Here is a 16,588-nt window from a genome sequence, read left to right as displayed (position 1 = left end):
TAGGAGGGATGGGCTGGTGGACTGGGACACCTGCAAATTGAGCAGGTGCCTTTGCTGAGCTCTCAGGTCATTCTGGAAGGGCAGAGAGGCACCCACATAAGCCAGACATGAGCACAGGGGTTGGTGGCAAGCATATAAAAATAAGTTAATAGATGTTAGGCTGCTTTCAAACTGTGTATGTGTGTGTGCGTGTTAAAGCCAGGAGGGAAGGGGATCTCCAGTTATAGAGAGGCATTATTTCCTCTGCCTTGGACACGGGAAGCTTCTGACAGGACCATGCCATGAAGGTCAGCAAAGGTATCAATAATCTGAAATAAAGTCCTGCTTCACTCTAACCAAAACTGAAGAACTAGGAAGGGGCGGCCAGTTCTTTTCTGGGGCTGTTAGGTAGGATTTACCTTTACCAAGACACAAAGTTATAATAACTCGGCTTGTTGCCCTGGGGCAGACCCCTGATTGACACACTGCACCCTTTATAGGGGCATGGGTTTGCTCTGCATCTGGACAGGATCATGGTTCTCCTTCCAGCTATGTGCAGTGCCTGCCTGTCCTTTTTCTGTCTGTCAAGGAGTATTCTCTGCTCTTAGGATTTCTCAAGCTTAGGATCTTTTTCCCCAGTGTCCCTTCCAGTCTTCCCCCTCTCCTCTCCCAGGCAGCAGCTGTGTAATAGGAGATGAACATTTCCCTCTACCCACCCGCACCCCGTTCTTTTCTTCAACTGCAAAAGGTCCTTTTCTTCAACTTCAACTGGTCCTTTCCTCACTGATGGAGGAGGTAGAAGACTATCAAGCAGGTGTCCACAGTCAGCTCAGCCTGGGAGACTGCCCACCCTCAGCAAAAAGCGGTCTCAGGTTTGATTTATATGTATAGTATTTAATGCCAGGTTATGAAGAATGAGGTTGTGACCAAATTTCTGTGCAGAAGTCCACAGGGGCCAGGTGGTTGGCTTTTTTTTTTTTTTTTTGCTTTTGAGTTTGTAATGGTGCTTGGTTTGGCAACAGGAGATGCACACAAAAGACCCTTGGCAGCAGGGTCCGTGCTCCAAGCTCGGGCACTTGCACAGAGGTGGGGTGGCCAGCACTTCCCCTTGCTGTGACTGATAACCTGGGTTCAAAGCAGCCCAGGAGTTTTTAAAGATCCTTAAATGAACCTCCCACTGCTTGCACTGAGTAATGGAGCAGCTGACAGACGTGAGGCTTCAGCACTGCCAGTTTGAGAAACCTGTAGGAGTTGGGAGGCAGAGACAGCGTTTGTCCCCACGATGCCCATCCCTGTGGCTCTCTTCCTTCCTTAGGAGCAGGTGCTCCCCACAGGGCTTGTTGTTTGGTACCTGTAAGGGGACTGTTCAAAAGGTGCAGCTTTTAGGCTAGTGGCTGAGGCTGTCCCCTCTCCAGAGCCAAGTGCGGGGAGATTCTGCGTTCAGAAAATTCTTAATTTTTCAAAATGTGCATCTGCAGTACAGGACTTTCTGCAGGAGAATATGCCAAAGCATCCGTGCAGCGCCAGTGGTAGTAAATAAGCTGTCAAACTGAATAGCTGTCATCATGGCTGTTATGTAGTTTTATTGCCTGATATAATTTGGATTGCAGTCTGCCTGATTTCTCTCCTTTTTTCTTCTTAAAAAAAGTAATAATACTTTATCTAGGATGGAGGTTTTGCTAAGCTGTCTTCCAAATTGCATCAGCCTTAGAAGATAGTACTATAATGGTGCAATTGCCTGGTCTGCTGGGTTGAACTGTAAGAACTGAGGCAGCATCCACAGCAAAGATCAGTTCTTTGTGAAGGAAATTTGAGGGGTTTTTATATATTTGAAGTTAACAGTAGTTGCTAAATTTGTTCTTAGAAAAGTCTTTTGGAAGATTAGTGAAAATGAGGCCTAAACAAGAAAGGAAAATATGCTTGGAGTCAGATCTGAAAGTTTTCATCTCTATAGAAGTATGGGAGGTTTTGTTTGTTTGGTTTTGTTTTTTTTTAAGATCTACATATTTCTTTTGGTTTTGTATGAAAATAAACTCATCTGAAAAAAAAAGATCATCATCAGTTAAGCTAATAACTCAGGTGAATATCAGCACATGAAGGAAACAACCGGATGGAAAATAAACTTTTTTTATTTTGTAACTCTGTGTGTACGTGTATATTTTTAAGGCAACTCAACTAACATAATGTTGCCTTTACCAAGGGGAACTTTTAGAGCAGCACCTGAATGTTGTCTGGAGCATACACAATACTGACCTGTATAAAAGAACGGCTTAAAGTCTGCATATGTGGGAGAAGATTTTTGACATGTTTAAAAATTTAAAAAATCAGTTCCCTTATAATCCTAAAAAGTAATTTGTCTCTTTCCTCTCTCCATCTTTACAAGAGAATCCAAATCACTTCTGTCAGCTATTTTCCTTCTTTGGTCTGAATTACCATGTGTTAACTGCACATCTCATTCATTCCCTGCTTGGCAGCAAATGTCTATTGCAGACATCTCCTAGTTCTCTCAAAATTGTATTAACAGGCAGAACGCCTCTAATACATTATAAAATTCTAATACGTCCTATTTCTAGGTGATAGGATAGTTCCTGTATCATCTGTGAATCAGTGTAAAAGAAAATGTCATTAATTTGCACATTCTGAATCTGTTTTCCCTCTTATTTGTTTCATAAGTGATTCTCCTGCTTTTCGAAAATAATTACATAGCTCATGAACGGTTAAATGAGCAGCTAAACACTATCAGTTCTTTCTATGACAGAAACTTGGAAGCGACCCTAACCTGTTTTCCATCTTTAAAGTATTTTCCCAGAGTCTCTTCGGTGGCTGATGGCTACACAACAGTTTGAGGCATCCAAGGAACTGATCCTTCAGTTCACGCACAAGAACAGGATGAACACGGAAAGCGATATCAAAGGAGTGGTGCCCGGTGAGTAGGACAGACAGACAACTGCAAATCCCTCCACTCTTCTCTAAAGGCTGCACATGGCATTGCTGCCCAGAATTAAATAATCTATTTACTGCCTATAAAATCATCCCATTCATTCATTCATTCATTCATTCTGCTTTTCTTGAAAAACCATTCTGAACTCCAGCACTGTGTTTAAAATTACTTGGCCTGTTGAACAGTCCTAGTATTTATAGTCTCATCTTGCAGGGCCATATGTCTTTAGAGACATCTCTTGAAGAATTTTTCCATAGCTACAGAGTGCACCTTCAGCCCTGTGTGCCTCTGGAAACTGTTTTAAGGAAGCTGCTGGCTGGGATCCTGCCCATCACGCAACACTTATTTTGCTGGTTTGGAGAAGCGGCAGCACTCAAACCCCAAATGCTAAAGCACCAGCCCTGCGGCAGACCTAAACCATGTTACAGTTTCTCTTTAAAGCCTTGCTCCAAGAGCCATTTTGCTTTCCTCTCCTGCGTCATCTGAAAGATGCTGCTCTGGGCGTAGAGGGGCTGCAAACAGCAGCAGTAGGGTGCAGGTTTTGGTTGAGAGTCTAAATTATCGGTTCCTTGGTTTACTGATGCTTTTAGAGAGGGCTGACAACTCTTAACACCAGCATTGTTGCTGAAATAGCTGTGCTCCTGTCTCGCAGGGTGCTTTGCAGAAGAGACTGTGTCTGTGTGTGGGGCTTCAATTACAACAAAGGCGAAGAGTTTCTGGATCTTCATCTCACTGGTCTGCCTGTCAGATTTGGTTCAGGCTCCCCTCTTCCTTCTCACAGGCTTCATGGTGCCCATAAATACCCATTTTGCACTGTCACTTGCAATCTATATCAGACTACCCACTAGTCAGAAAACAGTGGAAATGTTTCTTTCTTCCCCCCGCCCCCTCACTTTTTCAAACCCTACCTACTCTGACCCTGGAGGCTACAGGGAGACCTCACCCAGGAGCTCTGCCCGCGTGAGGCAGGGGTGAGGTAGGGTGAGGTAGGGGTGATGCTTCCTGCGCTTGGCTGATTCTCACTGCCCAAGGTCTCTGGGGTAACTGTAGCTTCAATCAATCAGTGCTTAAAGGCATCAGTCAGCACTGGAACAGGCTTCATCCAGAATAGAAAAATGTCACCGTTAACATCAGTGCCTAACAAATGAAGCAGTCCTCATCAGTGAGGGGTGAAAAAGTCCGATTTGGGTCTGTGGAATTCATACCCAGGTCACTGCTGTCATTTCTGGTGCATTTGGCAGGCTGGTGTTAATTAGCTTGTTTGCACGTGAATTGAGTGTCTGGCACTACAGTTCCTGGATCTGCATCGCACACAATATGGCTTTGCAATGTAAATACCATTTTTCTGGTAAAGTTCTGAAAAGCTGGGGGTATGTGAGCAGCCATTAACCTAGTGATCTCCATCCCCCCCCACGTCCTTTTTGCAGATCTTCCCCAGAGTAAATGATGGATCTTGGAGAATACCCATCTCTGAGGCAACAAAATGTCTCACAATTGGACTTGGAGTTTTCCAGCCAACTCTAAATTTGACTTTTCTCAGCTAGTCATCTTCTTGAATTTGCAGATGAAATAAAATGTATTTTAGGGGAACGAAAAAATAAATTACCTGAGTTTCCTTTAAGGAAAATGATAAAGATGCAACTGTGTGCTAGAGGGATTTATTTAAGCCATGTATAATGATATTGTCCATGGAGGAATGCTAAATATCAAAATGGCTTTATGACTATTATTTGTGACTGATTACTTTTTCCAGCAGTTTCGTGGTAGGGGTACACTCCTGTTTAAGGAGGGACTCCCTTTCATGTGGAAAACAGAGCTTTTACACATCTTGATGCTATGGATTCCCTGCCTGCAAATACGTTTAGGTATAGCAGTTGTCAGTACATTACCCTTTGCAAACTTTAAGTGATACAGAACATGGTCATTTCTGCCTCCCTGCTGATGCTGGATTTGTTGCGGATATTGCTGGGGTTTTTTATTATTTCTTCCCTCACTTTTTCTCTTTAAACTCTCTCTGCAGCCCCACATGTTAAGGCTTTCCTGACCCAGCTCTGGAGGGATGCTGCATTTCTGTAGGGAGAGTAAGAGAGGAGCAGTATCAAAAGGATGAAATGAGCTTAACTAAAAATTTTGGAAGGAAGGACCTTCTCTCTCGTTCTGGGTGCGTGGAAGTGTTGACGGTCTGAGTGAGGACAGGAGAAAAGTAGAAATCCTGAATGAAGAATGCGATCAAAGCACAGGCCATGTGTCTCCCAGTGGGTCCGTAAGCAGAAAAGAAGCATTTCTCTGCTTTTCTGTGTTATAATCACATACCTGGAGATGCTGTGGCAGAGAATGTGTAAAAAGCTGGTACTTGTCTGGGAGAAAGGATGCCATTGAGCCCGATGCAGATATCCCCTATTTCCCCTTGACTCCATTGTTGAGCTTTCCTATCTGTGTGGAGGGCTTTTTGTTTGTGATTTGTTTTATTCTTTGTTTTCCATCTGAAAGGGCTGGAAACCGTTTTGCTCTAGTTAGGGGCCATTGTGTTGCTGGTTATTATTCCTCGCTGTGTTGTCGTAACAGCCTCCTGTGATTGAATTACTCCCAATGCATTTAAATGATAAACTGCTCACTTGCAGTCCCTTCTAGCTGAAAACCCCACTGTAATTTTACTCATACGTACCAGTCAAATTAGTGTATCCTATATAACAGATTATTACAGGAGTCACAGTAGTTTCATACGTACCCATTTTAACAACTGATACGAGTTCCATGATAAAAAGTAGTGTTTGAGTGGGTGAAGTATTTCTGGGATGGAAGAAAATGCAATTTTGAATTGCTGTCCAAGCAACGAACAGGCTTATTTTCCTTTTTTGAAGAATCACAGCGTTCCCATTGCCTGCTGAAAGCTTTTACTCATTTGGCTACGCTGCCCATAGGGGAAAGTGCCACTAACCTTCTGTAAGGCCTGTTTGCTCCACAGGGAGGTGGCCCACGTGTTGGGCGGGAAAAAAGGAAGCAAAATTTGTCTGCTGTTTTTGAATAAATCCCATAGGGCGGGAGCGGTTTGCCAGTGCTCTTCTGGGAGATGTTTCTAAAGAGAACAACTAAATGTCTGGACAGTGGTCCAGCTGCAGTTGAAAGGTCCAGCAGCTGTGGTAACAACCTCTGTCTGGAGAAAATCAGCATAGGCAGCTGATGGGCAATGCATAGCCAGCAAGAGAGTATGCATGGCAAACAAATTAAAGTGAGACAAGGGATGTTGATAGGAGTCCAGCATGTTGTAAATTAACATTGCCCTTTTCTTCTCAGTAACCTGCCCCAGGCGTGTAACGTAGTGCCTGTTGCTGGTTGCAAAACCAAAGAAGAGCTGCCCGCTTGACAGCTTTAAGTAGCTTTATTTTTGAGTGATTGGTTCACCTTGTGATTTTTGGCAGGAATAATTTGCCTTTGTAAAGAGATTTTTGGTTTTATGTGGTCATATTTTCTTCTTTAATGCTTAAGAAATCCAGCTGTGCTAATTAGACCTGATTAAATCATCCCTAATGTTTTGAGTCTCAAAATTTCACCAGTTGGCTCAACACTTTGCCCTCTTGTAGAAATAGAAGTTTAAATTCATTTTTGCATCAAGGGAATGATTTTTATCCAACTGCATATTGAAATGTCATTTGTAAAACAGGCTTGGTGAGTTTTGTTGACAAATATTTCAGAACATTATCCAAAAAAGTCAGCTTCAATCACGTGCAAATGAAATATGTTGGTAATATTAATTCAGCACAGGTTTTTCACTGCCAGTTTCTTGAAAAACTTCCCCATCTCTTCCCTGTTCCCCTGTGGAACAAGAAACAAACATTCAGTTCAGTGCAGCTGCAGGACAGTCACTTTGACCTGAGTGAAATAAATGCCAAGGAAGCAGAGATCTGTTTAAAGAACAGGAGAAAAGAGTGTTTAGGGGAATTGGAAATCCCAAAGCACCAACTGTCCTTACACCTTTTAAAGGCATGTTGCACATTAGACGGCTTTCATTATTTTGGTAGGAGGCATGTTTTTTCTTCATGTGGGATGAAGGGTCTGTTGGTTAGCTGGAGCAGATTGACTGCTGCAAGCTGATCTCCGCTGCAGCAGGACCTAGCCCTGCCGGCATGTTCAGGTGTGCTGGGAAATGCACCACTTGAAAAGCTGTATCAGCAATTACCTGAGCGTCAGGCTTGACGCTTCCATGGAAACCCACCTTTGTGTGGTTCTCCTTCTCTTCCCCTTTGGTGGGTGACATTTCAGATGTTCCTTAACAGAAAAATATCTGCTTGACCAGGCTGAGCAACAAAACCCCCTTTTTGCTTATCTCTAGATGAAAACCAGAATGCTCCTGTGGACAGACAGGTTATAGCTGTTCCTTTCCAAGGTTTTTTTCTAAGCTTAGAGAAATAACACTGATGTAATTACAAAAGTGGCCAGCAAAGATCAAGCGTGCAAATAGACACAAATACTTTAGCGTGCAGGACACGTTATGGAGAGGAAGAAGGGGTACAGTGATGACAAGTACTCTGTGTGTGTGTGTGTGGATTGCAGTTAGGAAAGCTGTGGTTTTCAGGGGCTTTCCTTTTAATTAAAAAAAAAATTGTTCACCTTTCTTGCTACTGAGCAACACACTGCCATGACTTTTGTTTTATACATAAGCTACTTTCCTGTTTTGTTTTGTTTTTTATTTTTTTTCCTAAGCATGGAGGCTTGGATCTGTGTACTTGCATGCTTTTTTTCATTGGGTAAATAGCAGAGGAAAGGGTGAAAAAGCCTTGTGTCTGAAATAGAAGAGATTAACTCTGCCTACAAAGCTTTACTCATATCTCAGACAATCACACCTACAAGTACAGTACTGTTTTAAAGCTTGTGGTGAATGAAGAGCCAGGCGTATTAGCCAGAGAAAGAAAACAAGTTCCCTGGCCCCATAATAAAGGTAACTCAATGTGATGCTACTATGTACAAACCTGCCAGATGTGTTCCTTTACCAAATCCTGTTTCTTGGTTGTTTAATGGTGCCAAACTTAAATATCCCATGCAAGTCCCAGGGGGTAGTCGCGTAAAGGTGGGAAATTTAGTTAAAACAGTTCAAGGTGCTACATGAAGGCAGCCTTTAATTCTTACAAAGGGCTGTGTGTCAGCCACAGAGATCTCCATATCACACAAAGCCAGCCAGTGATTTCTGTTGCCCTCTTGTATGTCGGATCAGCTTTCTGGAGGGGCTGGGTTTCTCCTGGTGGTCCCCTGTTGTCCAGGAGCAGGAGCTGATGGAGTTTGTGCAACTCTTTCAGGACATGCAGTACATGATAAATAGCGAGTGACAAGAATGTAACTGATCAGTGTAAGTCCTCTTCTGCTGGCTAGGTCTACAGGAATGGAAGAGAAGAGCCCATGCGTGGCCTGACTGTATCCCTGGTGAGGGCGGTAGTGACTGCTGACAGTGGCAGGGTTTGGAGGGGACAGGGGAAAAAGGGAGCACTCTACTGAAGACGTGCCTTTTGATGGCACTGGGAAAAACCAAATATGCTAGAAAATAAAAAAAAAAAAAAAAAAGGAGGGGGGACTCTTTCTCACCAGTTGAGTCCTCTGCAGGCTCTCGCTGGCCATGCTCCAGCCTGTCACAGCTGCTCTGTGCCTGGCTGGCACACTGGCTCTTTCTCCACAGTGCTACCTTTCCTCCCGGAGGAGCCGGCTTTACAGGGCAGGAACTGCGTGTGGAGGGCTGGCAGAGAGCCCTGGCCCTGCCAGCGCTCCCCCAGCTCGCGTGCACTGAGAGGAGAGAGGACGGGTGAGTCTGGGTGCCGGTGTGAGGGGTTAGGAGAGGAGACCTCGGGAACCAAGTGGAGGCAGAGAGCAGTAAGAGGGACCAGGGGACAGAGAAGAGAGGAAATAGGAGAGTGAAAAGAGTTGTGGGAGCAAAGAATAAAGGTAGTTGGAGGGGACTTACAGGGGCAAAGGCGACAAGGGACTGGGGGGAATTAACGGCTGTAGAGGAAGAGGAGAGGATAGCTAGAGCATGGACACCAAAGGGCCTGCGATTATTTGCTTCCCCCTCCCTCCAGAGCAATCCATCAAGCCCAAGAATTCAGTCTCACCACTATGCTCTTCTGAAATCCAGTCCTAAAGTGTGTGTCTCACCCCTCCGTACTGCCCAACTCACCTGCTCTGCCTGCTGAGGTTTCCTCCGTAGCTCTGGCAGTAGATAACAGCAGTGCATGTTTATGTATCCGAAACTCCTGATGGCCCAGATGCGGCTTCACACAATGACATTTGAGGAATTCTTTGTGTTGGGGTTTTCTTTTTTATGTTGGTAATGTTAGAGGAATGTAAATGTTGACAAGTCGCGCTCTGGGAAATGCAAGAAGTCAGGTTGCCTGGGCAACCCTTGCTTGGCCTCCTGGCATGAAGGCATGATGAGACAGCCTTTAATAACATGACTACGACCTATTTTTTCCACAGGGCATAGGATGGACGAATCAGTGCATAGGATGGACGATGCTGTGGGAATGAAGCTGTTGTCTGTTCCTCATTTGTTGCAGAATTTGGAAGGTGTGTAGTGAATGAGGCAGAGGGTTGCAGAAGGAAAGAGGACAGTCTTGGGGAAATGAAGCTGAATGCCTCCTGAAGTGCTGTACTCGTTCCCTGTATCTGCCAGGGATGTCCTTGTACGAGGATGGAAATTTCCCTGGAATCAGGCCCTTCCAGTGCTGTCACTAATCACAATTTCTTCAATGTCTGTCTCCAACATGTAATTCTGGGACTTGATTTGCAGAAAGCTGGAGCATTTATATCAGCACCTACAAGGGGTATTGCTCCATGATTTTTCTCATTCTGGACACAATTCCTCTGTGTTTTGTCTCCCTGCCTGCAAAACAGGAATAATCTTTGTCCTTACTCTTACAAGAAGGTGGTGGAGATGATTTCATTGGTATTTATGAAGTACATGAATATTCTGAGAGCACTGTAGGAATGTCTCTGAGGAAACCTATGACTTTGTCTTCACTGGGAGGTTTCGATAATAAGGCTGAGGGGCACATGTTGAATGGGAAAGGTAGAGACATCATTAATAGCTGCCCGTTTGCTGACTGCAGTGAGCATTCCGGGGGAAAAACTAATGTGTGATCATCCAATTAAGTGCTGTATCATAACGCATACAAGCAATTGAAGATTGCAATGGCAACCTTATGCCTGCCTTTTCCTATCTTTTTTTGAATGTAATTAGAAATACAGGATTGAAACAAATTATTGCAATCAGTCCTTTGCTATTATAGTCATCGAGTTATACAGTTGCTCTCAAGAAATGAGCTTCATTTTAAATGCTCTTAGTATTTATATCCTGCACTTTTGTTGGAAAGCCATTCCAGAATCCAGATTGCTCTTGTAGTAGGATACATTTTAGCATTCAGTTCAGATATATAGCTGTCCACGTTCTTTGTCTTTTTTCCCTTCCCATTTGCTCTTGTCTGTGACTATCTTTACCTTAAATCTCTTTTTCTCTTTTCCCATACTATATGAGCAGACAGCAGCCCCGTTCCTTTGCTGGGCTGAAGTTCTCATCTATCGCCTCTCCTTTTATAAATAGGCTTGCCAAGGCTTTAGTTTCTCAAATACTGATGACCAGAATTGTAAAAGAGAATCAGTATTTCATTGTCTGAATTGCAAATACTTCATGGACACAACAGACTGGTACCTTACAGTCACTTGTGATCAAGGAGTATATAACCAAGTCCAACACAGTATTATCTTCCAGCAGAAGCATTTCCCATTAATTCCTGAGTGTCTTGCCTTGTATTTTGCATTTTTTACTTGCTTTTGCCACACCTGGTCTCAAGCTCACCCTGTTCCTTCTGATGTCCCATTTCTGTGCTGTACTGCTGGCAGTGCCTCACTTCGTCACCAGCAGACTTCCTTGGCACATTCCTAAGGTTTGTGCCAAGCTCCCTAGTGAGATTGCTAAACTAGATTTTTTTTTTTTTTTGAGAATGAGTCACCCCACCACTAACCTCCTGCCATCCGCTTATGATTTCCATTTTTCTGCCCCTCATTGCTGTCTGCCCATCAATCAGTTCCTTACCTACCTCATAATTTCTGTATGTGACTTAATACCCTTCAATATTGCTTTACTATTAGGCTTTTCAAAAATGCAATGTATCAGGCTGCTAGTCCTCCATGATTGCAAAAAAAATAAATAAATGAGCACAAAGGGAGTTCATGGAGACAGAAATCCTGGAAGGTATAAATAACCCTGTGTACCACTAACTCAGTGCGGCTGTAGCTTCAGCTCTGCATTTTGGACCGATCTACCTCCTGCTGCAGAGCTGTCGTGCTCCGGGGATTGATTGAGCCTCTGTGCCGGGCTTCCATAGCTCTTTTCGTGTTCAAAGAGCTACTGACAGTATCGTTTAGCAGCCAGAAAAATCCAGCAGAAGTCCATCACCACAGGACGCTTGTCATTTTGGACATCCTTTTTCAGCAGCTTGATTTGAGCTTTGTCTATTTTGTCTTTGCCAAGTGATGCAGAGATGGGTGGCTTCATTTGAAGGCTTTAAAGATACTTTCTGATTTTGAAAGCTGTGCTCCTGAAACGCAGAGGATCCCATGAGAATTCAACAGCGTTGGGAGCTGGAAGCTGGTAGGGTTCCCCTCCCCATGAGACTTTTAAAGTCTCCCAATGAATAGTTTTAATTTCCACTGAGATATAAAGAGTTAGCTTGTTGACAGTTTTCCTACTGAGTCCCTGAATAGGAAGCCTAGAGTGTGTGTGGGCTCCAGAGTATGGGAAAACTCATAATGGGCCTCTGAGTAAATGGATAATTTTATTTTTTTTTTTAATTTTCCACACTTGCCCTTCTGGTAAATCAGTCAGAAATGAAACATTTAATGCAAATTCCTTCTGAACTGGTGACTTCAGTGCAAAATCAAAGAATAGGTTGGGGGCAGGGAAAGTTTTCCTGGTTTTGTTCCAGTGACTGAGAGAGCAGTAGTTTGCTTCCATGGGGTTTTAATAGGCATTGGCTTGACTTCTCTTTTAAGATCTTAACATTGACCTATGAAGTCCAGACAGGCTAAGAGCTGCTGCTCTCCTGATGCCCGGCACAGTCAGTCAGAGCAGGTCCTTTTGTGCAAAGCAGGCTACCTCCAAAAACAGCAGGCCACTTAAATGAGAGCCAGTTCAGTAGGTGATGACTTTTTGCAAGTCATATAGCTTATTTATTGCTATCCAGATTATATTTGATTATTGTAAATGATTGATTTTGGGGTGGCAGGGTTTGGGTTGGGTGGTTTGTTTTGTTGGTTTTTTTGGGACCAGCTGACTGGTATATGTAGAAGTAAAGGATGGAGAAAGTCATCAGAAAGATAGATGGTGTTGGAGATTTGGAGAGAGTCATTCATCTGAAGCAGGTGACTTAGATTTGGTGTTTTAAAACATCACAGAGGAATGGAGGAGTAAATAGCTGATAGAGCCAGAAGGCTTGCAGTAAAAAGTCAGGTGCTGTTTGCATTCTTTGGTGTAATATTTGAAGCCAGTTTCTTTTTCTTCTTTCTTTCTTTTTTTCCCTTTGTTTTTGTTTTTTCTGTTGGGGTGTGTTTTTTTTTTCCTTTGGTGCTTTTTTTTAATCCTTGTAATGCAACTACATCTGGAATCTCTTTTGGGACATTTTCGTATAATGATCCTGTGTATCCATGGAGTATAACCCCCCTCGGAGCAGAAGCAAGAATCTACGGAAAGGAGGCTGCTGCATGAGGCAGGGTACAGAAGGGGCGAAATCCCCCTCGTGTGGGATTCTCACTGCAGCTGAAGCAGAGGATGTGTTTCCCAGTTCACATAACCTACGGGCTATTCATTACGTGAGGGGAGAACAGCAGTTCAGTGAAAAACAGTAATGGGAATTAGTTTGAAAGGACTGATTTATAGGAAAGGTTAAAAGGGGGCCTGAGTGAGCAAGGGAAGGATGTGTGACAATAAATCAAGAACATGTGGATTGTAGCAACCCCTCATGTATGAACAAAGCAGGAGCAGAGGGCAAAATAATGCCTGGCTCTGCAGAGAAGTGTAACCAAGTTAAGTGTTGCTTCTCTTAATTCTATTAAGTTGTGGCTCAATAAAGCACGTATTGACAATAAAATCTACTTTCTCTTCCCAAAGAAAAAAGTAAAAATGACTTTGAGAAACAAAAGAACCCAAATTAAGAAAATCTGAAGAATATGCCATCAGGGACTATCTTCTGCTGATGGAAGAGATGTTTTACTTTGACAGACCAGATCTGGTCATTCTTAGACAGTTTCAGAGTGAACGCTTATGTCCACATGAAATCTGTGCAATATGTGGTGTTTGGGTGGTGATTTTCATTGTTGCCCTTCAGCTGAAACGGTAAACAGTCATCAACAGCTTTTCAAAACCTTTGTGCTGCTTCTAGTGCTTGCTTTGACTTTTTCACTGTAGAAAGTTTGGCTTGGGCTCAATTATAGGCTTTATAACTATGTTTTATCTAACTGCTTCAGTTGTTCTGAATTATTTTATTCCCACTTACTCCTTTCCAGGATCTTGCTACAAAAATCATTTTGACCTTGTGCTTTGAAATTAGGTACCATCTTTTTTTTATTGCTTATATTTTTAATATAGCCCTGATCTATTGCTGAGCCTGCTGAGTGCTCCTGTAGTACAAATATTAATTTGACCGATTTCCTCTTTTGCTCCACCTCTGTTTTTATGCTTTGTGAGCTTCATGCTGTGTAGATTCTGGGGAGAAGTGGATATTATCAGGTAGGAGGGAAAGTAGTACAGCAATATTCTGCTGAAGTACAATCATTAATGTAAAATACCCTTTGCTGCTTTTCTCAGAAGCGTTCCCTGTAGTTACTCTAGATAGAAGACCAGGAGTGACCTGTGAGCAGTGAATAGCTCAACTATTTGCTTATAAATAGTGTTTCTTTGATTTCTTATTTTTATGATATAATTTTCAAATAACAGAAGACAAATGTGTCTTTTGTTCTGTTTGTAAATTTGGGTGATTTATCTCATTTCCCCCCACCCCGCAGCTTGCTTTTATTTTTCCCTGTCTTGCATCTCTTAAAGAAATTGCTATTCAGTGGAGTAAGGCAGAGGTCGGGGCAGGCCAGTGCGGACAACTGAGGACGCCGGGACTAATTGCGTATGCATGAAGGGAACGGATGCGTCGTCCAGAACGGGGCCACGCTGCCGCCTTTAAACGCAGTCAGTCTAGAAAGCAGCAATACAAGGCTTTGCCCTAAAAAACAGTCCTAGTCTGTACTCTTGGAGTGCATCGTTTCTGTGATGCTTCTTTATAGCTACAGCTTTTTCCATTTTTACTGGACTTTATGCCCTTGCAGCTGTCTCGCTGATCCAGTAGCTTGGAAACAGTGGTTTTGTTGGCATGCTTAGGTAGGTGGCCAAGCTCTAACCTAATGATATTTGGGAAGTAAGCAGTGCCCTTCTTTATGGTCCCGTGCCAACAAGAATATCAGATGCAATATTTGTGAGGCTTGTGTGTTACTATAGCCTTGCAAAGAGAAGTTAGCTTGCAGCTGCCCAGCACTTTAAGGACGTGGTGAAGCTTTAGTTCTGAAATGCAAAGACATCACAGCTGATGATTCCCAAGGATTTTTCTTTAAGGAAATGTCTTCTGTTTAAGACATCCATCAGAACAATTTTAAATATTTGAAATGTAGGGGGAAAGAGGATGAGCTGACATAGTGTCCTAGCCATTTCTTTCTGAAACCTGGATTTGAACAAACCTCAAAAGATTCCCACAAAAAATGAGTTTCAGCTCCAGGCCTTTCCACGGCTTTTCAGGTGTGCATTGTAAAAAGGCATCAGATCTTGTAACTGCACAAGCACAGTCCTGCCTGGGTTTAAAAATTAACAGAATCCTGAAGTTCTTCGAGAAATTTTATATCATGCTTGCTGGGATCAAGCTCTGTACTGCCCCTATTTTATGTACACATTTTAAACTGGGAGAAGGTTTGGGGTGTGAAGGAGTTCTTGAGCAGTACTTCAGCCCCAAGAAGGTTAAAGGAATCCTGGAAAAAAAGGAAGAACCTGAGGTGGACTTTAGGCAGGTTGTTCAGCATTTTTATAGCTCCTGTTAGTGTAATCGATGGTGTCCTGCTCTCCAGAATGTCCCTCAGAATATCTGTAGTTCACAAGTAAAGCTTCTCCTTCTCGTTCTCCCTAGTGAAAGAATAATTTTTATTTGGTTTGTTTCAGAGCTGGAAAAGGAGATCACCAGGAGACCGAAGAAAGTCTGCATTGTGAAAGTGGTGGGAACACGGAACCTGTGGAAAAACATCGTAGTATTGTGTGTGAACTCGTAAGTCCGATCTTCTTTTTGGATAGTTTTGTGGTTGATGAACTGGAAGCAGTAATAGGAAACGATGGGAGAGCTCCTCTGTTTCCTGGTGTGGGACCCTTCACTAGTGTCTCTGAGAAATGATCCTGGAAAAACACCAGCTGTTGCAGGGAATTATTTTTTATGGCAAACGTGGAGGAACTCATTGGCTGTTTCAGGCAGCAGCACCGTGTGCCTTCTCAGGTGTCGTGCTGCGAGCGTATTGCTGTCACCAGTGGTCTCGCGTGGCCATGTAGCTGGTACATGCTCACGCACGCAGACATCTGCTGCTGGCATCCTGGGTGGGATTTTTGAAATCATTAATGCCACAGGAGCGCAAGTTCAAGTTTTCTACATCTGATACAGCTGTGTTGCACAGGAAGATGTTGCTTGCCAGTGAATACAAGCCTGCTCCCTTGTATAACAGCTGTCCTTGATAGGTCTTCAAAAGCAGATGACAAAGTGCTTCACGACTCCCAAATCATGTATGGGGCACACAGGGAGACTGTGCAGTCTCGCACAGAGCAATGCGATGCCTGCATCCTAAGGCTTCGGCTTGGACATGCTTACATGGGCAGAACCAGGCATCTGCCTGAGGGTTGTGCAGTTACAGGCTCTGAGACCTTCTGTCCAGAACTGGGCACCTTGTAAAGAGGAAATAAATGGGCTGCAAATTTAGCCTCTAACCAAACCCAACTTCTGGGAGGGCAGCAGCAGTGGATTTTCTAATTTGCCGATCTTATAAAATGCCCATTTGAATTCCTTTCATGTTTCCTTTCAAATGGGAGGTGGGGAGAAGACTGGAAATCCCCCATCCTCTGCTCTGTTTAGAAGTACGCAGCTCTCTTGTGGCTTTTTCTTCATCTCTTCAGGGCCCTACCCTGCAGCCTTTGCTCCTGTTAGCAGGCTCATGGATCAGTCATAACCCAGAAAGGACAGCCCCTGCGCTGGGCAGGTCGTCACCCAGAGGCACATGGACTTCGGGGCTGGTCTCCAGTGTTATTGGTTGCAGAACCAACTCTGGTTTTATGGGTTTTGTGTCTCTCTCCCACCTACCAGTGGGTGATTCACTCTGTTCTGAAACAGCGTTTTCCTCTTAGGCTGAGCTGGTGGATTTAATAGCCAGTGTTAACTGTATTTGTGAAAAATGTTTATATGGGGAATTCTCCCCTTCTCCCTCACCCTTTTTAATTACACATGTTTGGAAATGCCATAAACCAGAACTAGGCAGCCCAAAGAATAACTTCTGGCAATAGCACACGGAGGCTGTTTGCCGTCCAAGTAGAGCGTGAAGGAGATGCGTGTTTGAGGAAATAGC

General features: G+C 43.5%; 1 protein-coding gene across 3 annotated transcripts in view; it reads left to right on the top strand.

Annotated features, from left to right (window-relative positions):
* Positions 1-16,588, top strand: part of SLC22A23 (solute carrier family 22 member 23) — a 118,446-nt gene that overhangs the window by 84,774 nt on the left and 17,084 nt on the right. Inside the window, exons 5-8 of one of the 3 annotated variants that reach the window (XM_087762576.1) lie at positions 2,778-2,905; positions 8,586-8,708; positions 9,380-9,469; positions 15,150-15,252. In XM_087762576.1, the coding sequence (XP_087618702.1) occupies positions 2,778-2,905; positions 8,586-8,708; positions 9,380-9,469; positions 15,150-15,252 (444 nt within the window). The remainder of the gene's footprint in view (positions 1-2,777; positions 2,906-8,585; positions 8,709-9,379; positions 9,470-15,149; positions 15,253-16,588) is intronic. The other 2 variants (XM_087762581.1, XM_087762584.1) reach the window with 2 other exon arrangements.

This window comes from Nipponia nippon, unplaced genomic scaffold (genome assembly GCF_047370975.1).
Source record: "Nipponia nippon isolate SJK-2023a ecotype South Korea unplaced genomic scaffold, ASM4737097v1 scaffold_1, whole genome shotgun sequence".
NCBI lineage: Eukaryota > Metazoa > Chordata > Aves > Pelecaniformes > Threskiornithidae > Nipponia > Nipponia nippon.
Note: the sequence above shows the minus strand (reverse complement) of the source record. Positions and strands in the feature narration are given on the sequence as shown.